Below are 22,775 nucleotides of genomic sequence, written 5' to 3' on the forward strand. Positions count from 1 at the left end.
CACAGACGCACGCGCACACACAGGCACTCACACACACATACACAGACACGCACATACATACACACACGCACACACACACACACACAGGCACACGCGTGCACACACACGCGCATACACATACATACACACACACACACACACACGCACACACACGCACACACACGCTCACACGCACACACACGCACACACACAGACATGCACATACACACGCACACGCACACTCACGCACATACACAGACACATGCACAGACACGCACATACACACGCACACACACACACACACACACACACACAGGCACTCACGCACATACACAGACACACACACAGGCATGCACATATGCACACACACACACACCCACACATGCAGTCTCGCCAACCCATGGGCTGAATCTGCTGTTTACCCCTCTGGACCCCTGCTGCTCCACTTGGCTCTGAAAAGGGGAGCAGCTTCATAAGCTTCAGGTTCGTTTCTCTCACTGTCACTGTCATCCATCAAATGGAACACAGCAAATTCCAGCCTTTCGGGACCCCAGGGGTTCCTGGTTATTTTTTATTTTATCTCAGGTCTTAACACACGGTCACCGTTTAAAGAGGTCATCCCAGATCTTCAATTAATTTTCAGGTAATCAGTCGCTTCACAGAGAAGTACTTTTCAGACCTTACATGACTTTATAGCTGTCAAGAGAAAAAAAAAGTTTTTTCTAGCTGGATTTTTTTAAAGCACAGATTATTAAGACCTGTGAATGATTTGGACCTCTGAGAGAGGTAACAGAGAGACATACTGATTATTTTTGAAGGCCAACCAGCGTGGACAATGAGTGGGGGAATAAAGGGGATGCGGGTATAAAAATGGGGAAGTTTGGTATCCTTTGGGCCACATGAAGAGCTGGAAGAGACTGGAGACTTCCGCGACCGCCAAGCGACGTTGTCTTACCTGACCGCTCGATCAGTATATTTGCGCACACTCTGTGGTTTTGGAGATGGGAGGGTGGTGCTACTGGTGCTCTACGCAAGCCAGAAACGAAGCTTGTCAACTGTGGTTTTGTGCAAGACATCGCGTGTATTACATGCCCGCTATATCGGCTTTGTATCTGAGAGCTCTTGCGAAGGGGAACTGTGGCGACGAGCTTCAGAGCTGCAGGACTTTTGTTCAGCGGAGTGGTGATGAATGTAAGAACGCTACAAAAATATCCCTGCGATTGTGTTTTTTAATATATGCATTCACACCACTTCTACTCAGCACCTTGCGTTTTTCCCCAAACAAAAATGAACGTAAATTTTACTTCAAGTGGGGGGCCTGGTCTCTCAAACAGAAATTTCATTGGTTGTAGGAAATGTATTTGTAACAGCAGTTAAAGCTACAAGTTCATTTTTTCCTTTTTTTTTTATTAAACGAGTAGCATTTTGTATGTTGATATTCCATACAGTCTTGTACAGAATTCTAAAGCTTTTTTTTTTAGATTTTTTTTTCTCTTACGGACTTACACTTTGTAAAGAATTGGATTCTTATATCGTTTCTTGCTGACGGAGCATGTGTTGTATTTAGGATAAATGCCTGTGAGTGCTGAATTTTATTTTGCTTCTCCAAATGAAAGGGACGAGTTTTTCTTAGTTCAGACTTAACATCACCTGATTATTTAAAACAAACGCTTTGTAAATTTTGAAGCAAAAACGGAGTGTATAACAAACGCATTGTATATTAAAGTATTTGTTTATTGTAAAACATACTCAGTCTTTCTCAATTGTCTACTGCCAGTTCCAGTTACTCAGTGTAATAATCCAGCTCATGTCAGCTGAATACTGATGAACGCTCATAATCGATGTGCCCGAGGAAACTTCGGGTGGTCTTATAATTGCTTAAGGCAAACAGTTCTTATGATGATGGGACATTCTTTATTATTTATATCTACTTTGAATCAGGATTCATTACATTACAGGCATTTAGCAGACGCTCTTATCCAGAGCAATTCGCACAACTTTTACATAGCATTAAATAATCCATTCTTTAGCATAAGAAACTATAATGTACAAATATTTTTCTAAACATTTGCATTTTACTCGTATGATCAAAGCTGAAGAAACGAGCGACACTGCGGGAAGAAATGCATCCACACAACAAGAATAAAACTTCAACAGGTAAAGCTTCATAGCGGACAAAGATAAGCTCCGCTAAAGCATAATGACCGAGACTTGGGTCATCTTAATACTCCAAGTAAAATACTATCAGTATACATGTAAACTCCCCAGGTATGACCCTCCAAAACTCATGTAAATCACATCACTACGGTTCCGATATTAATAAAATGAATTGTTTACACTAGTTTTAACATTTGTCCCTGCAACTGGCTAAATTTTCTTAATCCAGGCTTAATGAACGGACACCTGAAAGCGCTCATGCTCTTAGGCGGATGTGTGGTGTGGATAAATGTTGGTTTATGACCACCAGGGGACACCAAAGTAGGCTAAAATAAAGTTTGACGTACAGTTCAGTGCTGGAACACGTAGGCATACTATGAAAGTGCACTTATTATTATTTCTTTAATTTTATGTCAGTAGTACACAAGTTGTAGAATGTCAGCAATAACTGGATATTAAAGTAAAAAAACAAATTATAATTCTCTGGTCACAATGTCACGGTCATCATTTAGGTTCCTCATGTCTGTGGACGCTTCGCATGTACTAGATGAATTTACCACGGGAATGTCATGGAGATCGTGATTCTGAAATTGTCTAATCACAGCTAGAGCTCAGATTGTTCAGGTTTACATTTCAAACTCGCTGATGGCAGGTATGGATATTCTGTTAATTATGTGAACTTTTTAATGTATTTATTTATTTATTTACATACCTGTTACATTTCTGTTCCGAGCTTTCATCCTAGACGTCTTGTATGATCGCAATTATAATGAAAATGATTTGCCTATCGTCCTTTGTATGCCGTTATCTCATATTCAGCCTGAACAATACATGAACAATACACTTCTCCGCTAAATCGATTTGATTGATTGATACAATTAATATAATATCCCCGTTATTTAAATAAATAAATAAATAAATAATTCAGTAAACATAATTATTATTGTGAGGAAAAAATGGTAGCAACGTTGGTGATTATGATAGCCTATTTGTAGTATTAGTATTAAGTGCAGTCATTTAATGATAGACTAATCGTAGATCTTTGTAGTAGTATTGTTATTTATGTTTTTTTAATTCACATTCACCAATCACCTCCACGCAAATCTACAAAGCCCCTTCAGTCAAGGCCGGCTTTGTTCACTACGTTTTTCTTGCTTGTGCGCAGCTGCGCGAGGCGAGGAGCAGTAGCGCACTTTTACCTGGCGTATTGGTCGACAGGTTGTGTTCCGCGTAGACCCCAGTCTGGTTACAGTAATTTGAAAGTCAGTAATTCGCTCGGTGAATATAAATTGACAATCCTGTCTGAAACATACGGGTAGGGTGGGATTATTATACACGCAGAAGCCTTTCTTTGTGATGGATACAATCCCGTATATTTTTTTAGCACAGTGCTGACCTGGTGGAGCTTACCGGCTGTGGAGTGTGCACGAGCGCAGGTAAAAAATTAAAGCGTGATACATTTTGTTCTATCCTTCTAATTAACGAGCTGTTTTTGAAGTACCCTAAATTAGTATTAGTACAGCTTCGAGTTTATGTGTTAAACACATTTTAAGAGTTTAGGAAAGTTCTGGAGTTGCGTTCGTAGCTATACTGAGTTTGAAGTTATCAACAGGTAACCTGAACTGGATCTGATCAAGATCTATACTTGAAGTGTTGAGTTTTTTTCCACCATGGATCGACTATAACTGTTTAAAGAAAAGTCCGGTATTTATTGTGATTTGAGATACCAAATAAATAAATAAATAAATAAATAAATAAATAAATAAATAAATAAATAAATAAATAAATAAATAAATAAATAAATAAATAAAAAGTGTTGGCCTAAGAACATGTAAAATTCCAACACGTTGTCGGATGTAGACGATAATAATTTCCACATATCATTCGGACAATTTATAACGAAAAGTATGTTTTTCCGACTATCCACACGATGGAAACACTTCCTTTTATTAAAATTTGTGAACAAAGCATTAATGTGATATTTGGAGCGCATCTTTCTTATTCAAATTTCGTGCATTACGGAAACCAGTAGGGACAGATTTAGCCTACAGTATAACTTATTAATAGGCTACATAGAATGGAATTTCATCTGAATTGTCTTGTTAGAATTTTCTCAACACTGATTACCGGTAGATATTTATTTTAAGGAATATGTTTAAAACATTAAAATACACATAACGTAATATTTTACTTAATTAGCCGGTTGGGCCTGCCTCCTTAATCGCGTTAGTTTAATAATCAAACGAAACACACCACACATTTTCTCAGACACCTGCGATTCTACTCTACACTATGTTTTGCCGCCTATTTGAATTTTAGCCAGTTGCTTTGTTAGGTGAAATTACAGATATCCCCTTCAAAAGAACGAAGCTCTTCTGCATTTTTTTCTTCCTGGTGTTGCCAAACTAGTTTGTGCGTTTTGGGTACCTACCGGTCTTTTATGTTATACTCTTTGCTCTGAAACTCTACACGCGAGAAACAAAAGAGAAAACGGGGTTTCCCCTTCACAGACTGTTAGCTTGAAGGCTGCTCAGGTTTCCCCACTTGATTACCCATAAAACTGGACACTGGTGTAATGCTTCACATTACTGACACACATTTAGAGTAGTCTGTTTTTAGTAAATATATACAATTTATTTCATCTCTCTTTGAATTATTATGCACAACTGTGCTCTGGTTCAAGCCAGTTAATCAGCCTATTAACCCAAGTTTGAGCACAATAAATAAATGACCAATTCTGTTCTATATGCAGCATCTACAAATCTGAAATGTTTTGAAGACAGGTTTTACTGTCTTCAAAACAAGTTAATACACTATACCAAAAGTATCTGGACACCCCTTGGTCTAGGGCTGTTTTTCATGGTTTGGTCTAGGCCCCTTAGTTCCAGTGAAGGCAAATCTTAATGCTAAAGCATACAATAACATTGTAAACGATTCTATTCTGTGCTTCCCTAACTGTTTTGGGAAGACCTTTTCCTGTTCCAGCATGACAATGCCCCTGGGCACACAGCAAGGTCCATATGGTTTTGTCGAGTGGAATAACTTCACTGGCCTGCACAGAGCCCTGACCTCAACCCCATCCAACATTTTTGGGATCAGTTGGAAAGCCATCTGTGAGCCAGGCCTAATCGCCCAATCGGTGCCCAACCTCACTAATGCTCTTCTGGCTGAATGGAAGCAAATCCATGCAGCAGTGCTCCAATATCTAGCATAAAGCCTTCCCAGGAGAGTGGAGGTTTTTATAGCAACAAAGGGTGGACCAACTTCATATTAATGCACATAATTCTGGATGAGCTGTTGTATGTCAGGTGTCTACATACTCTTGGCCATGTAGTGTATTTTGTGAGCCATTAGTAGTAGATTTTGCATTTAATTCATATTCTCGTCCATGCTTCTCTTACCCATCCTCTCCATCCCTCAAGGTTCAGGATGATCCCAGTGAATGAGTTCCGGCAGTTTGCCTCGGACCGGAACCCCCAGTTCAGGGTTCTGAAGCCATGGTGGGATGTGTTCACAGAGTACCTATGCATTGTCATGCTCATGATTGGTGTATTTGGCTGCACCTTACAGGTAAGAACCAGAAGACTTGTGGAAGTCCCAGTGTGGAAAAAAATATCTTAACACAGCAGACAGCTGCATTTATGAAGAGTTGGGTCCTTAAATCATTTGTACTGTGCTACTCAACAGCACAATATAAAGCAGATATCACTGACAAGCGAAGGAGCCGCCTCTCACTCAACAGACTTTAAAGTGAGCTTACTATCTGTGCCCAACTGAGAAGAGGTCTTAAACTTCTGTTGTCTCGAGTGGGTGGCCTTCATTATCTGAAAATTCTAGCAACACTTCAACACAGCAACACAGCCACTTTCAGCCTTATTTATTAAACCACTGCTAAACTGATTTATTTTCTTTTAATTGGGCCTCCATTGTTTGGTGTCACCCAGGGATATTAAGCCTTGGTCTTATCTACGGTAGGAGCTGGTAAGAGTGAGGCTGAGTGACCCTTTAAGGTCACTGCAGCGCACTGTGCCTAAAGACTGATTCTGCAGTTTTAGAATTTTGGCTATAGCAATCTTAGGCTGGTATTTCACAAAAGCTGATGTGTCCAGATCAGATGCTTGTTTGCGTGATAAGGAGGAGTTGAATCCCAATGAGGAATTTATTTGAACAAAATAGCTAAATCCAGCACTTAGCTGGAAATAATTAGTAGTATGTACATTTGTCTACTGTTCAAAAGTGAAAGGGAAAACCTCTTAACGGATTTTAAATTCTGTTAGTAGTATCCGTTTTGTTCCTCCAACAGATGGAAGGACCCATCAGAAATGTGTGGGTTGATGTAATGTGTCCTGAGGTGGAAAGTCCAAGGGTCCTGCCATGTGCTTCTTTCACCAATGAACTCTCAATTTAATCAATGAAGTTTCACTTAACCTCAAAGATTAGGTTACAGTACTGCGATGCACCTGCAGTGTCTTCAGGGGACACCTGAATAGAATAGGATGCAGTGGTACCCATAGACGGACGCCTTATTGCTGTAACACTCTGCTTTCTTCAAAACAGCTGACGCAGGATAAAATTTCCTGTCTCCCGAGCCACCTTGCGGTCTCCTCCCCGGATAAAATCGACTGCAGCCACATATCAGAACACCACGACAACGAGAAGAACACGCCCATTTTTAAAAATGCATCACGTGAGCTCTTTGGAAAGAAGAACGACCTGGACATACACCAGTATGTCTTCATCAACCACTACTGCTACGAGAGAGCTGTGCACTGGTACGGTAAATACTTCCCGTACCTGGTGGTTATCCACACAATGATCTTCATGGTGGCCAGTAGCTTTTGGTTCAAGTTCCCCGGCACCTCTTCCAAGATTGAACTCTTCGTCACCATCCTGGGCAAGTGCTTTGACTCCCCCTGGACCACACGGGCCCTCAGCGAGGTGTCTGAGGAGCGTGGGGAGGAGAAGATGGACATCTGGAGGAGGAACACCATGTCAAAATCAGCTGCAGATGCTTCATCTCTTGATGAGGAGACCGCAGGCTTGGTGCGCTCTTCCTCGGTCAAGTCCAATCAAGAGAAGAAGGCTTTGGAGGCCCCGCAGACGATCTCTGTTCTGGACAAGAAGGAAGGGGAACAGGCCAAAGCTCTGTTTGAAAAGGTGAAAAAGTTTCGTACTCATGTGGAGGAGGCTGATCTGCTCTACCTCATGTATGTGCTGCAGACGTCCCTCAAGGTCTTCAAATTTCTCCTCATTACCATCTACAATGCTGCCCTAGTGTCCAATATTGAGATCGTAGTTCGGTGTTCTGTGCCAGAGGAGCTGACGGGGTATGATGTTTATTGCTGCAACCACGTCAAAGCCCACCTTTTCTCCAAATTGGCCTACTGCTACATCTGCTTTGTTGGGGTATATGGTGTTTTGTGCATCTATACCCTGTACTGGCTCTTCCATAGGCCACTGAAGGAGTATTCCTTTGAGAGTGTGCGCCTGGAGACGGGCATCAATGACATTCCAGATGTCAAGAATGACTTTGCCTTCCTCCTGCACCTCAGCGACCAGTACGACGCCCTGTACTCCAAGCGCTTTGCCGTTTTCCTGTCAGAGGTCAGCGAGAGCCGGCTGGGGCAGGTCAACCTCAACCACGAGTGGACGGCTAAGAAGCTGCGGCAGAAGCTGTCCCAGAATGCCAGCAACAGGCTGGAAATTCACCTGTTCATGCTCCCGGGGCTGCCGGACACCCTCTTCGAGATAACCGAGGTGGAGTCCCTCAAACTGGAGCACCTCAAGGACGTCACCATCCCGGCCAGCATCTCCCAGCTCACCTCCCTGCAGGAGCTCTGCCTGATCCACTGCCCCATCAAACTGCAGCTGGCTGCTCTGAACAACCTGCGCGACCGCCTGAAGGTCCTGCGGCTCTCCTTCGAGGGGCTGGAGCAGATCCCCATGTGGACGTACACCTTGAATGGGCTGGAGGAGCTGCACCTGACGGGCTCCCTAACTCACGAGGTCTCCCGGAACGCCTCCCTCGACACCCTGCGGGGGCTCAAGAACCTGCGGGTGCTGACCCTGCGTTGCCGGCTGGCCAAGATCCCGGCCAGCGTGTCGGACACCGGCGAGCAGCTGCAGCGGCTGTGCATCTACAACGAGGGCGTGAAGCTGCAGGCCTTCAGCAGCCTGAAGAAGCTGGGAAACCTCACCTCCCTGGAGCTGGTGGGCTGCGAGCTGGAGCGCATACCCAGCGCCGTCTTCAGCCTGGCCAACCTGCAGGAGCTGGACATGAAGGAGAACAAGCTATCGTCGGTGGAGGAGATCATGAGCCTGCAGCACTGCCGCCGCCTGGTCACTCTCAGGCTCTGGCACAACGCCCTCCTGTACGTCCCCGAGCACATCAGCAAGCTGCGCGCCCTGGAGACCCTGGACCTGAGCTGGAACAAGATCCGCAAACTCCCCGGCAGGCTCTTCTACTGCACCAAGCTACGGCACCTCGACGTCTCCCACAACGGGCTCAGCTCCCTGCCCCCCGAGGTGGGCATCCTGCAGAGCCTCCAGTACTTTGCAGCGGCGTCCAACTCCCTGGACTCGCTGCCCGACGAGCTCTTCTCCTGCAAGCGCCTCAAGTCCCTGCTGCTGGGGAACAACAACCTGGCCTCCCTGTCCCCCCGCGTCTCCAGCCTGGCCCAGCTGGTGAGGCTGGAGCTCAAGGGGAACCGCCTGGAGTCCTTGCCCTTGGAAATCGGGGACTGCCCCATGCTGAAACTCAGCGGGATAGTTGTAGAGCAGCACATCCTGGAAGTCCTGCCCTCGGACATCAGAGAGCGAATGAGTGACACCGGAGGGGCAGCAAAGAGGGCTCAAAATGAGAGACACGAGACAGAGAGGTCACTGATATGAGAGGTCAGCCTGCCAACCAATTTAGGTAGACACAGGACTGAATGCCCCATACAACTCAGCTGTACGATAGATGAAGGTGGTGGAAAAAAATAGGTAGGTAGCTGAAGTTGGTGGAAAAACAGGTACAAGTCAGAAAAATGAGTGTAGTTGATTAAGCAATTACAAAAGATACTCCGACGTACCTCTAGGCTGTAAACATAAGCAAGTTTGTTATTTTTTATTTTATTTTATTTTATTTTTTACAAAATTAGGAAGTACCTTTATAGCCACCTTCTACTTCCTGTGTATGCCTACATGTGAATAATGCATGTATCAACATGACCATCTATGTATTGAATTTCCTGCCATCTACACAGACAGAATCACCTTTCTCTGGCTTCTGTTATCGACACATGGACACAAGCCACTCCATCACGGTTGTATTTAAAAGCTGAGAAGCAAGGGAACCGTACCATACGGGCCCATCAGTCATGGCAGTTGCTGAAAAAGTACAATACAGGTCCTTAAGTGAGATGGTTTATAACTGAATCGTCGACTACTCTCTATCATTTCTGCACTGATCATAAATTGTCAACTGTACACCAGATCAACTAAATGTCATAGCCCTTGCTGTCGTTGTCTTGCATTTTGATCCAGTTTAGCAGGGATAGTGCATAACTTGTGAATATCTTTCAGTGCCGGAGTGTAGAACGTTTAGTCTGCATCCTGAACATCGTCATCACAAAACACAGTACTCTACTTTCTCCTGTCCAGGCATGCAAAGCCAAATTTAGAAGCACATCACCACATCTGCCAGCTTCCCTTACAACGTGCCACACCATTCTACGGGAAGCAGCACCGCATTTTTGTGTGAGGGATGGGCCAGCACCGTCTTGTTGAACTGGTTGTTCTTGTTCTTTGTCACCAATTCACATTCACAACAACCCCCCTTATCTCCTTGCCCAAAAGCTACTGATGATTCAACTGCGCCCCCCCCCCCCCCCCCAAGCTAAGCCCTTTCAGACCTCCTAAGCCCTCGTTTGTGTGAAAAGGACCAAAAAAAAAAAGACTTAAGAATGGCAGGAGTTATACGACACCTCACCAGCCAAACCTTAGCCTCCAGTCTCTACCTCAGTTCTGACAGCAAGCACTACCTTGTTACAAGACCTTTGTGCGGAAATCCTTTTTAACATATTCGACATGATTGTTAATCGAGACATTGCACTCACATTTAATAATGGACGTTTTTGTACGGGTATTTCAGTTCGTTTTACCAAGATAATGGCTGAAGGACGAAGGGAGTGCACATCCTACAGGACAGAAGTACATCGCAGTGTGAATGTGGATACTGTGTTTCCAAATGCATACTGCACTATCGCTTACAAGCAAACTGGTGTAACACAGCAGACTGCTAATGTGAAGCCGAGTCAACAAAGGTAAATGACCAACCGTTGCGTATATATTTATAAAAAAGCAGAAGTGTATGTAAGATAGCCGAGTCATGCATTCAAATCCCAGAAGGGAAGCATTGTACTGTCATTGAGCAAAGTGCCTTACAAAAAAAACTGCCAGTGGGCTTCAGACGGTGAAAAACTGTAACTGTGAATGCGAGCCGCGCCTGTAGAAGTGCATCTACTGTGAACGTTATCTGTGAGCGTGAGCTTTTCATGTCTCACCATTATGAGTGAATTGAATGTAAGAAAGGAGATGAGTGCGAAAACAGGGAATAAAAATCATTTATGCCAGTAGATTTGTTCTTTCTTTCTCCGTCACCCCCCACCCCACCCGCAGGCACGCAGGCACGCACGCACGCGCCCTGTAACTTGTCTGAAGGTTGTTTAACATTTACGGAGGTGTCTGTGCAGGAGCCCTCTGTAAAGTCAGGCCCAAACTTGCATCCCCACGGTAGAGACGGCGTCACGGCCTGGGACGTACCACTGTGCTCTCCAAACAGACACGCCCACTTTCTGCTTGGCGACCCTGTCAACAACACACCCCCCCACCCCCACCCCCACCTCACTGAGAGGGAAGGGCGAGGCTCACAAACCAGTGGAAATTTCCAACGGTACACAAAGCAGCGCACCGCGGCAGTAGTGCACGTGCACGTATCTGTTCTCCTAATCCTTGCCTTCTTACACCATGACCACCCCCGCCCCCGCCCCCCCCCCGGACCCAACCCATTCCTGAACCCCGGCTCCAATTTAAGTGTGAGGGGGTTGAGAGGGACGGTGAATAATTTACACATTCCTCACAAAACTGCTGGAAGGCAGAAACAAATCAGTGTCTCGTCCCCCACCACACCTGAGCCACACAAAAACAAATCCCTGCGACAACACTCTCCTCTAAGGGGAGTTAAAGGTCCAGTTGGTTTTTTTTTTTTTTGGTTGTTTTTTTAACACGGTCCAATGATTCAAAAAGTGGTACAGTGCCCAGCAGAATACATAAGGAAGGCAGCGCAATTTGACCGAGATCAGGTTAATGGTGTCCCAGTGCAACCAAGGATTCTATAGCTGAATTTCCTGTAACTGTACAATCTAATTTCTGCGTAAGTACCAAAAAATATGCAGCTGTAGTAACTTCCTATTAGGTGGATTTTTTTTTTTTGTTGGGGGGGGGGGGGGGTTTGTAACTGGTATAATGAAGTAACACATGCAAATGGACATACATACACTCCCTTCCTAACATCGGTGGAACTTTATAAATGGCTAGTAAAAAGATCAATAAAAACAAACAACGTTCCTCAAGCAAAAAGAAAACAGAAAATACCACTGTGTGAACCGTTATTATATTATCATTTTGACAGAACAGCAAGTCACATTCTGCTTAAAATTGTTGTTCAAAGCAACAGCAAAGGTCCCCAATGTTCCAATAAATTAGACCACAAGCTTTTTCAGATTAAATATAAAACACTTAAAATTCACCCAATATAGACAGAAGCTTACAGAGCAAACAAATTTCTGTTCTTTTAAAAAAAAGTTATTCAGTTGGCCATTTTGAAGTGAAAAAACCTCAACTTTAAGAGCGACGCCGATGGCCGATGGCCGATGGCCGCTCCCCGCCCCCCCCCCCCCCCCCCCCCCCCCGTCTCAGTCTTTGGCCCTCCCTTTCTCCCTCCTCTCCTGCTCTTTCCTCTTTTGCCGGCCGAGCTGCCTGTGACGCAGCCGTTTGGGATTGAGCCCGTAGGCCTTCAGTCTGTGCCCGCTGAACTCCCGGCCGCCCATCTTCACCCTGAAGGACCCCGACAGCAGGCGTCCTCCCAGGTGCCTGCGTCTCTTCTTGGGCCACTTGGCGCTTTCTTTGGGTCGGACGCCTTTGACGCCTTCCACCTCTTCGGAGGCCTCCGTGCTCTCCTTCAGCTTCTTCCTCGGGACCAAGAACTCCTCGGCCTCCTCTCCCTCACCCCCACCGTCTTGCAGGGACTCGATCAGCTTGCCCTCCACAGAGTCCGCAACCACCCCCGGGTCTGCCACCTCCTTGTCCTTCTCCTCCCTCTGTCCTTCCTTCCTCTTCAATCGGTCTCTCCTCTTCTTCCTGACTTTGTTCTTGGCCACAGCTTCTTCTTCTTCTTCTTCTCCCTCTCTGTGAAGCAAACAGCAGTCAGCCATTCAGTACTAAGGAGCTCCTTTTCAGGGGAACCTCCTTTTCAGGGGAACCTCCTTTTCAGGGGAACCTCCACTGGAAACCAAAGCCTGAACTCAAATGCACAGAGTACATGAATAACAGCTTTTATTTAGTCCCCATTCCAAAATTTTGTTTGTTTCTTTTAAAAGGTTGAGAACTTTTTTGTTCATAAACAAAATCGCCAAAGTCTCAAATTTCTGATGGGGCATGAACTGTTTTTTCAGTATCAACAGGTGCGTTTTCAAGGTGGTTCATTTTAATTAACGCATCACCACTCAACTGCATGCTTTTGTTGCAAATCAAACCAGTGACTGTTAAAACCAGCCAGCTGGACAATGCCACCCCCGCAGAAAGAGAGACAAATACAATGGTACATTGCTCTCTTGTGTTTGTGAACACAGGCCTGTTTCTTTAGTAGGCAAAAAAAAAGTCTAAAATTCTCAAATGGGAAACAAATGAGATATTCAAAAAATTAAGTAAATTTAAACAAATCACCAGAAAACAACATGCCAAGAACCTACACTTCAATAACATTTTCAAAAACTTTGAATCATCTAATTTCAGCACAAATCACCTTGCCTTTTTCATGGTGCCAAGCAAGGTATTCCACTTCATTAAAATATGTCAGGTTTTCCCATAGGCTACTAATTTCCCTGATTATATATACCGACAGGAACACAGAGCCAGGCTCTCCCCAGATCAGCACTCACCCTGCATAGAGGGAGTTGAGAATCTCCTTCTTCCTCTTCTCATTAGCCGCCTTAATCTTGTAGTTCTTAAGGTCACTCATTTCCTCCTTCTCAGATCTGCAGAAAAAGAGAGAAGAAGAAGGGGGGGGGGGGGGAGTCAGAACAAGGTCTTTTTTAGACATCCCTTCCACATTACAGATTATACGGCTGTAACGGTAGCCGCTACATCCTGACACCGCAGAGGTGTCAACAACCTGCGGTCTGATGCCAAATGACTGCGCACCCGCGGTTGGCACATTTTCCATTATTTGGTTTCCACTTCTATGCCATAAATATCATTGTCAAGCATTTGCACAATGTTTATTTGCTAATTTGACCAACTTGGCCATCCTAATATGTAACACCGTTTCCTGTTCTAACTCACCTAAGGAAAGGACTGCAGCCTACACTGCAGTACGTTATGGCTTGTATACGCTTTTTCACTCGCACTTTCAGTTTTAAAAAACAATTAGTTATTTTTCCTGACAACAGGCTACTGTTATTTCATTTTAAGCGCTCTGTGGCATAATTACATTTTAATTTGTAATGCGTTCAAGCTTTCTTTCCATTTTTAACGGCTTTGCTACAATAAACATATTTCATCTTCTCCATCATTAAATTCATAGTAATGCACCATTTTACTTATAGGCCCATGTACTACTTTTCAAAAGCAAGGTAGGCCTAATGAAGATACCAAGCATAGGAGTCAGAATTACAGAGACGTGTCGCCGTGGTTACCTGAACATGCACGTCTTCCTCAGCGAGCACCAGCGATTCAGCTCCTTCTCATCCGCGCCCAAGATCTGCAGAGGAGTGTGGGGAGGGCGGGGAGTGTGAGGAGGGCGGGGGGGGGGGCAAGAGGGAAGGACACCAGGGTCAAGCACACGAAGCATCATAACGCACCCCCCTCCACCCTACTGGGCCCAGAAGCTTAGTGTAGCTACAATGTAATGCCCCTTAAAAAAAAATGCAGTTGATGCAGAGGTGCTCGCGGGCGTAGCTAGCTCAGTTCCAGGTCATGAGACCACAGTGCCGTTCCCCGCCCCCGCCCCCGCCAACTCAGAGAGAAGATTACAGTAATCACGCCCTGGTCAGAGCTGCCCCAGGGGGGCAACAATACCAGGTCAGACTATACTTCAGCTCATCAGCGCTGGACTCAAGAGCCCCCCCTCCCCCCTCCCCCTCCCCCCCAGGAGACAAACACCCCCACTCCCCCCGGGTCATCTATACGCCTCAATAACGTCAATAACAGTGAATCTGACTAAATAAATAAATACCAGTCGCACAGACACAACGGTGCTGTGGGCAGGAGGACCCGCCCGTGCCAGCAGCACCGTCTCCGCGACAACCACGGCGGCGCCACCGTTAGTCTCTCACCTCCTCCGTGGACAGGCCGAAGTCGTTGGGCAGGACCGGCCTGTACCGGAACCTGCAGGGCAGGTCGTCGATGATGTCCTCGTAGTCCAGCCTGTAGTACTCGTCCAGGTACTGCTCGAAGCTCTTCTCCTCTGCAAGACATCCACCCTTAAACCGCTGAACACACACGGCGCGTGGACACGCCCTGAACTCAAACAGCAGCACCAGCGCAGTCTCCACAGCCCGTTAGCACAACTGACTAGCGTTGTTCGAGCATACCGTGCACCACCTCTGCCATTTCACGGGCCACTGTCGCCTTTGTTATCAGCAGACTAATGAAGCTAGGCTGGGGAAACACACACGTTTACCCAGTTTGTGAACAGATACGGTCTTGGGCAGAGAGACCAAATTCTGATAAAGGACTGCAAAAAAATCAATAGGAGTGATTTTCATTCATACTGCAGTATGAATGAAATATCAGTCAAAAACAGCATCTTTGGTTTGGTGGAAAAAATGAGCCATATCTAAGCTGGATGAATCATTACATTGCCCAACTGTTGATTCTCTCTCTGATCTCCAAACAGTAACCTAAGTTGTTTGCAATTTGGTTAGCGCCATCTGGTGGCCTGGCCATTGAGGATAAAGGAAACCGAAGGCTTTTGTCATCTCGGCACAGCAGACCTTAATAAACCGCAGGTTTATAAATTGCACATCGATTCGCTGACAGCGTCTGGTATCGTTTCATGGTCTACTGCCTCAAAAAAGCTACGGGCTGACACACACTTTAATTGGTCCAAATTAGCATGGAAATTTGACAGGCGTGTGGAAACTGGTGATGAAAGATGTGTCTCGGCACGTCAGGTAAAACTGGACTACCGTTAGGAACTCTACACAGGAACCAATGATGACACTATTACACAATGTAACTCACAGGGATCAAAGTAGGTAAAACTGGACTACCGTTAGGAACACTATACAGGAACCAATGATGACACTATTACGCAATGTAACTCACAGGGATCAAAGTCAGGTAAAACTGGACTACCGTTAGGAACTCTATACAGGAACCAATGAAGACACTATTACACAATGTAACTCACGGGGATCAAAGACAGGCTTGCTCTGAGAGATGACCTCTGTAAAGTGAGACTTCTTCCTCTTCTTCCCCATTAGAGGGGCATCCTCCTTCCTCATCTTCTTCCTCCTCTCCTCCTTCTCCCTTTTCTTCTTCTTTTTGGACGAGGTGGGCTGTTGACTGGGGTCATAGTCTGCATCCATCTGCGGAGGTGAAAGGTCAAATCTTTCACAGTGATCTAATAAGACCATCCGACCCTGTGTCAAATTCTCTCACTGCTTCACTGTAGCAAACAGAAAGCTTGTTATAAAACCATTTTAAACTTACTTAAGACCAGAATGCGCTCTTCCCTCAGGGCAGCTAAAGTCTAAATTCAGACAAAACTGAACAATAACCCAGCTGGCTCACCTACCTCTGTATCTGAAGCCTCCTAACAAAAAGCCAAAAAGCCTACAAAATTAAATGAATCTTACAATGAAGTCCGGATCTTCACAGTTGGGCTGGTGGCTCTCGTACTCTTCTTCCTCTCCTTCCTCCTCTTCACCCTCATCTCCCTCCCCTGTCCATGTGTCCCAGTTCCACTGTCCTGAGAGAAAGTCAGAAGGTTGCCACACACAGCTCACACAAATAATAATAAAAAAATAAAAAAATAAAAAATTTTAAATCTGGAACCAAAACAATGTATACACATACTGTACATCTTTGGTTTTAATTATCCAGACACCTATCAAAGAGGATTTAGTTTGCCAGTCAAATAGATTTTTTTTTTTTTTTAAAACAGGCAAACAGGTAGGGGTCCAAGGCACTCTCGATGGTAAATTTGAAAGCCTTTACTGAAACATGGCAAGAAAAATTCAAACGTGCCGGACCTACCCGTTGCGGGCTCTCACAGCCTTCATCAGGGGCCAGTGCTTTAAACCTGCCTGACACTTTCCTGTCTGCGTCTACAGTGAACGTACCATCCAAATCCTCCTCCTCGTCATCAAACTGGGGCTTCTCCTCCTCCTCCTGCCCGTAGTACTCATCCCCAAAGAACTTCTGCAGCGTGACAGAGAAGGACAAGGGCAGGTGAGACCAAGGGAACGCTGCCGCTGTGATACATGAGATTTGGGCACCGAGCCCGGCCAAACAAATAATGCATTGTACTAGCACACTATACCTGTGCAAACCCAGCACTGCACTCAAGTAAGCAAGTTTACCGTTCATTCCACTGGACAACTCCGTCCAGCCCTCTGACCTTGCAGTGTACCCTCAGGCGTTCCCAAGCTCCCTTTATCAGGTCTGCTGTGTTTGAGTCATTTCCCACAGCAAAGCTATCAAAGATTTTTCTTGATTCAACTCTGTACTCCACACCTTCAGATTAGTAATCAAACACATTCACATGTGGTTAAAGTGCACAGTCTCAGCTTTTATCGAAGGGTATTTTTAGACTCATGGTTTCACCATGTAGAAATTACAGCACTTTTTTATAGATAGCCCCCAGTGCAGGGCACCATAATGTATGGGACAAATTACTGTTACGTAAATGAGTCATGTTCACACATCGTCGCATCTCCTTTGCATGCAATTGACTGCTTTGGCTCCAGCTTGTTTTGGGGGGCTAGTTGCTTTAAGTTCTCTTTAGCATATGAAATGTATATGAAACGTTCAGTTGGATTCAGGTGGAGGGAATGACTTGGCGAGTCAAGAATTTAGCTGTCTTTGGCTTGGAAAAACTCCTTTACTGCTTTAGAAGTATGTCTGAGATTATTGTCTTCCTCAAGGGTAGAGTGCCTTCCAATGAGTTTGGAGACATTTGCTTGAACTTGAGCAGATAAGATGCTTCTGTACACTTCTGAATTCATTCTGTTGCTCTCATCACTGAGGGCAAGTGAGCCATATCCTCTGCAGCCAAGCATGTCCAAACCATAACACCCTCACCACCATGTTTCACAGATGAGGGAAGGTGCTTTGGATCTTGGGCTGTTTTTTTTTTGGCTCTGCACTTCGCACTTACTTTGATAAAAGTGAATCTTAGTCTCATCTGCCCACAAGACCATTTTGCAGAACTCTACAGGCTCTTTTAGCTACTTCTAGGTATGAAATGTGGAGGCTATGTATAAAAAGTGCTGTAATTTCTACATCGTGAAACCAAAATGTATAAAAAATACACTTTAATAAAAGTTGAAAATCTGCACTTCAACCACATGTGGATTGTTAGATTACAAATCTAAAATTGTGGCGTACATAGCCAAATCACTGTGGAGCTCACTGTATGTATATATAAATTGTTAACGCCTGCCTGGAAAGGACATTCCGTTTTTGTGACACAGCGACCATCTCATAATGTATATATAGCACCAATGTATAAAATACTGAAGACGTTTCATATAATCTACTGCCAGTATAATGACCCCACCGCTATCAGGCTCTCGGTGTCTACCGTTCCAGCACCCACCTGCATGAGCTGCTCGTGCTGCTGGGGGTCGAAGTCCCCCTGCAGGTCCCCCTCTCCGAAGGCCAGCTGCTTGTTGCCCGTCAGGTCCTGCAGCCTGCGCAGCTTCTCCATGATCTCGTTGCGCTTCAGGTTCTTCAGCTGCTTCAGCTGCGTCTGCTTCTGCTCCTTCTCCTGCGGGGGGGGGGCACGGACGAGCGAGAGAGAGAGAGACGGAGAGAGAGACACAGAGTGAGCCTCGGAGGAGCCTGGCAGTGACAGGGCGGCCAGGAGAGAGAGGGCAGGACAGCACTGGGCAGGACAGCACAGTGGGGAGTGCAAGGTCTACACAGGCCAGTGACGGTGTTAGAAATTCATACCTTTCTCTTTCTCTCCTGTACTTCCTCCCTTTTTTGCTTCCTTCGCTCGTCTTTGCTACGCACGGAGGTTGCGATGGTACGTGGGTATGTCTTGATCTGGGAGGATAAAGTACCGTCATGATGTTTCAGCAAAAAATAAAAAATAAAAATAATTTTTATGAAAAAAAAAAAATACACACTCACGCTCACACAGGCACACACGCACACAGGCTAACCTGACTGCCATCTGGTTCCTCAAAGCGGAAATTGTAGTGCCTCTCAAAGTCCTCTTGCCGCTCCAGGAAAGACTCCCCCTCCTCCTCTGAGTCCTCAACCTCATCCTGTACTATTTCATCATAACTGGGGATCCTGGAGGCCCACACAATCAAACAAACACCTGTGACACTCCATATACACACACACTGGTTTCAGTCCCGAGTGTTTACACCAGCTTTGGTGCTTCAGTGTTGGCAGTTGATGTCACGTGCACAGGTTTCCTTTCTGTGTCTGGGTGTAGCGAGGGTGCACGTTCGGGGTGAGAGACAGAGAGTGTCTCTCTGCTCCTGGCTCACCTGTCCTCCTCATCCTCGTCCAGGTATCCCTTGTTGAGGACGTAGTCCCTGAGGAACCTCTCCCTCTCGTCCAGCTGGGGGTCGTTCCAGTATTCCCTCAGATACGTCTGCCTCACAAACACAGCCCAGCAGTCAGTCAGTCAGCCAGCTCGGTGGCACAAAGCACGCAGACGCTAACCTGTAATCCACACACGCGGCAACGCTCACCATGTCCTGCACCTCCTCCGCTCCCTCCAGCTCCGCCTGGCCTTTCAGCCACTCCATGTAATCCACTTCCTCCTTATCCTGGCGGACAGACACACAGACAGCCATTCAGTACCTGAACGCACCCGCAGCTGTACGCTTCACACAGCTCTGCGGTTCAGGAGAGCCCTCTTCTGTTCACAAAGAGAGCTGCAGGCAAAAAGTCATCCTGTCACATGCCGCATTCGTAAAAGTTCCACTTCTCTAAATAACCCGGCGTTTCATTTAGATGTCATTTACGCAAGCGTCGTATTTTTATGTTTGGAAGTGGCACGCGCTTCCTGTTCTCTCTCTCACCTTCTCCTCCTGCGTTTTCATCCGTCTCGTCAGCAGCTGTGAGCCCCCATCTTCCTCGCTGCCCTCCTCATCACTGTCATGAACAAACTTCCGGAAGCTGAAAGACAGAGAGAAAGAGAGGAGGAGACGCCAGAGAGGCAGGTGGCCAGTGAAAGGAAGGTTATACTGTGTACTGACTGGATGCCACGAGTGCCTTTTATAATACCATAAAACAGGACAGGAACAGATTCAGCCCTGCACCATACCTCTCTTTCAGCTCCCTCTGCTCCTGCATGTAGCTGGGGGAAGCATCTCTCTGCAAAGGAAGTACAAAGAACAAAACGGTGTCATAATGAAGAAAACCCCTTTACTTCCTGGGGTCTTCCCCAGTGAGGACTTCTTTGTGGTATACACTTGTGGTGTGGCTCTCATACACGGTATTACATACTAAATCCTAATCAAAATCAGCACTCTGCTCAATGTACCTCCATCCTCTTGGCAGCCTCTTCATCACTCTCATCATCCTCATCTTCATATTTACTGCCAACAAAAACATGAAGACATAGCCCAGTGAACGCCGCTGGTAATTTTTGGGGGAAAAGACCAATTCACTGAGATGCACTGACAGACAGCACATTAACACACACATTCACTGAGAGCCACTGACATACAGCACATCAACACACAGATTCACTCGGAGGCATTGATAGGCATGTGTGCCACTCACCCGCCCTTCTCCAGAATGACCTTCCGCTCGTAGTCTTTCAGAAACATGGGCTTCTCCTGCTTTTTTGAAGTGGAGGGCTGATCATCACTGTCACCTGAAGACTCTACAGAGGTATATTTCAAAGGACAGAAGTTTAGAAAGACCCCTTTTCCCACTGAGATGAAGAGTGACTCCTGGTCACTCTTCACCTCAGTGGTAAAACACATTTTTCTGGTGGGTAAACGCATTGCCCCACAACTTATAAAAGTACTTGTAGAAAGGTCCTGTCATAGTTTTACATCATACATTAAAGAGGGTTCAAACCTTAGTTTGCCATAAAGGCAAGAATGCATTTCCCAGAATGAAGCATTGTTGTACTTGATCGCACAATTTAGCCCAATTACACCAAGAGAACTAAATTCAACAACGAACCTTGAGCAGTGTAAAATTTGGCATCCTGCTGGTAGATCTTGGGGTCCTTCTTCTTTAGTAATGAAAGTGTTCTGTAAAAGTCTCTCTCAAGTCTGGGGTCCAGCTCCTGGCAAGCATAAGAAATCAGAGGCATGCAGTGACTTGCAGGTGAACCCAAACGCTGGCACACAATATTCAACTATACACGCTTTCACTGTGGAAAAACTAGAAAAGAAAAACATCATTAAAAATACTGTTATATAAAATATAGCATATAAGATCGGTACATTGTTTGCGAAGTGGCACGTTAATTGTGCACTACTCAATTATTAGACGCAACGGACTTACCACTTCGCTGTCCTCATCTGACTCCGAGTCCGATTCACTGTCACCAACTTCATCTCCATAGCGGTCTTTCACTATCACAGAAAGATAGACACACGGTAGAAATGGACGCTATGATTTTCTTTCACAAATGTTCGTCAGAAAAAAAACACTTGCAAATCTGCATTGAATCTAACAAATGTATTACAAAAGCGACAGTGTAGTATACTCGTAAGTGCAGTCCTCTTGTAACTCATAGATTTGATTCCCATGTGGAGTTCCAATAGCTTACTTTCAGCGACGAATGGTTCAGTAAATGAGCTGTATTAACGGATTATAAGTAAATCGTTGTGAGTCGTTGTGGATAAATCGATGATGATTTAAAAAAAAAAAATTTTTTTAAGTGTTGCATCTAACGTCAGCTGCGGGGATTATTTTCGTCAACATAGTTAAGCTACTATACAACTACTTAGGCAACCTTGATATCAAGTCGCTATGAACTAAAAGAGATTATGCAATTTACACTGTTCAGGGACAGACTAACACAATAAAATCAGAGACCGACAGGTCTCCATTTAATAGTTAGCTTACAAGCTAACACGCTGCACTACACACTTACGTTTCTGTAATTCTTCTTTCTGTCGATATTTCTCATATTTCTCCGCGAATTTCTGATTGATTTTAAACTCAGGTTTCCTAGACATTGTCCTTCTTATGCATAAGGCTGACAGAACCACACATAGAAATGTTTTAATATTTGAAATTTTATCTTCGATAAGCCTATGCGAATCCAGACAAGCTCCACGCTGCTGTACTCGTCTAGCTTCCACAAACTATGGACAAGCACGTGGTACAATGACCCAGTGGCAAAGTGCAAAGTTCAAACATTTCCCAGCCAATCCTGTCTTGTAACGTCATTTCAGTACGAAGGTGAACTGTTTACAAGGCTTCCGGCTGTAGCTCTGTTTTTCAATTTTGCATGTCGGGGAGTAGATGTTATTGTAGCTACTGAGCTTTGTGTTATATTTGTATGTTTTTAAAATATTAATGTTGGTCATGACAACAAAGCTCACCGAAATAAAGACTGGCCAGCAGGAATTAGGCTGCAACATGAGTGTCACGGCTCTCTTTAGCCTGTATAGAGTGTGTGATAATATTTAATGAGAGAGAAAAGTATGCTTCCACAAGAGGTAAGTTACATTGTACGCTCCAGATTTTTTCAACACGGGTGCAAAAAAAATTAAGTTTTTTTAAATGAACACTGCCTCTATCCATTGATTTAAATAAAATATATATATATATACGGTGTGTTTCTTGTGCGGGATTTTTTTGAAAAGAACTTATCCAGTCTGACATGTCCAACAGTCCCAGTGCTTCAAGGCATTAGGCAGCGCAATTAAAATCCACAGCAGTGTTCCCAATGTCTAGACTGCCCAGGCTCAGGTCAACCAGACAGTAGGGATTCTACCATAATATTATTGGCCTCTAGGATGGTGAAGAGCAAGATGAGCAGGGTGACAAACATCATTAATGATAGACAGCACCCAGTAAAGAAAGCCAGTCTCAGTGGGAAGGTGTCACATTCTGTTAGTAAAATAAATTTGCATTTGCCGCATACTCCAGCATTAGCCATCCAACATGGGGACTGTGAAGTAAGAAATCAAGATTATTAGGACACATACCCT

At 45.0% G+C, this 22,775-nt stretch overlaps 2 protein-coding genes and 1 non-coding gene across 5 annotated transcripts; 1 reads left to right on the top strand and 2 right to left on the bottom strand.

Annotated features, from left to right (window-relative positions):
* Nucleotides 1-294: 294 nt before the first annotated feature.
* si:zfos-323e3.4 (volume-regulated anion channel subunit LRRC8E) lies at nucleotides 295-9,511 on the top strand. Of its 3 annotated transcripts, none has more exons than XM_035406471.1 (4): nucleotides 295-2,136; nucleotides 3,521-3,572; nucleotides 5,559-5,706; nucleotides 6,694-9,511. In XM_035406471.1, the coding sequence occupies exons 3-4, from the start codon at nucleotides 5,566-5,568 to the stop codon at nucleotides 9,025-9,027; spliced, it is 2,475 nt and encodes an 824-aa protein (XP_035262362.1). In that variant the 5' UTR covers nucleotides 295-2,136; nucleotides 3,521-3,572; nucleotides 5,559-5,565; the 3' UTR covers nucleotides 9,028-9,511. The 3 variants fall into 3 exon arrangements, with proteins under 3 accessions (XP_035262362.1, XP_035262363.1, XP_035262364.1); XM_035406472.1 differs by having other exon boundaries at nucleotides 3,526-3,572; XM_035406473.1 differs by lacking the exon at nucleotides 3,521-3,572.
* A 2,567-nt stretch (nucleotides 9,512-12,078) lies between these two features.
* On the bottom strand, nucleotides 12,079-21,942 carry kri1 (KRI1 homolog). Its single transcript, XM_035400549.1, has 19 exons — nucleotides 21,710-21,942; nucleotides 21,115-21,185; nucleotides 20,788-20,893; nucleotides 20,377-20,479; nucleotides 20,135-20,189; nucleotides 19,916-19,965; nucleotides 19,671-19,767; nucleotides 19,338-19,415; nucleotides 19,131-19,237; nucleotides 18,795-18,927; nucleotides 18,580-18,675; nucleotides 18,224-18,394; nucleotides 16,746-16,824; nucleotides 16,260-16,372; nucleotides 15,812-15,989; nucleotides 14,733-14,863; nucleotides 14,094-14,158; nucleotides 13,338-13,433; nucleotides 12,079-12,585 (listed from the first exon to the last, which is right to left on the bottom strand). The coding sequence occupies exons 1-19, from the start codon at nucleotides 21,792-21,794 to the stop codon at nucleotides 12,093-12,095; spliced, it is 2,307 nt and encodes a 768-aa protein (XP_035256440.1). The 5' UTR covers nucleotides 21,795-21,942; the 3' UTR covers nucleotides 12,079-12,092.
* Nucleotides 14,411-14,507, bottom strand: LOC118221966. Its single transcript, XR_004764230.1, has one exon. It is a non-coding gene; the product is annotated as a Z30 small nucleolar RNA (small nucleolar RNA).
* Nucleotides 21,943-22,775: the final 833 nt, after the last annotated feature.

Source organism: Anguilla anguilla, chromosome 2 (assembly GCF_013347855.1).
Source record: "Anguilla anguilla isolate fAngAng1 chromosome 2, fAngAng1.pri, whole genome shotgun sequence".
Taxonomy (NCBI): Eukaryota; Metazoa; Chordata; class Actinopteri; order Anguilliformes; family Anguillidae; genus Anguilla; species Anguilla anguilla.

Coding starts and splice junctions, on each gene's coding strand:
- si:zfos-323e3.4 (XM_035406471.1), top strand. CDS start 5,566: ATGATCCCAGTGAATGAGTTCCGGCAGTTTGCCTCGGACCGGAACCCC. Junction 5,707..6,693: donor TATTTGGCTGCACCTTACAG/GTAAGAACCAGA, acceptor TCTTCAAAACAG/CTGACGCAGGATAAAATTTC.
- kri1 (XM_035400549.1), bottom strand. CDS start 21,794: ATGTCTAGGAAACCTGAGTTTAAAATCAATCAGAAATTCGCGGAGAAA. Junction 15,990..16,259: donor GTGAAGATCCGGACTTCATT/GTAAGATTCATT, acceptor TCACCTCCGCAG/ATGGATGCAGACTATGACCC. Junction 14,864..15,811: donor CAAGCCTGTCTTTGATCCCC/GTGAGTTACATT, acceptor GATGTCTTGCAG/AGGAGAAGAGCTTCGAGCAG.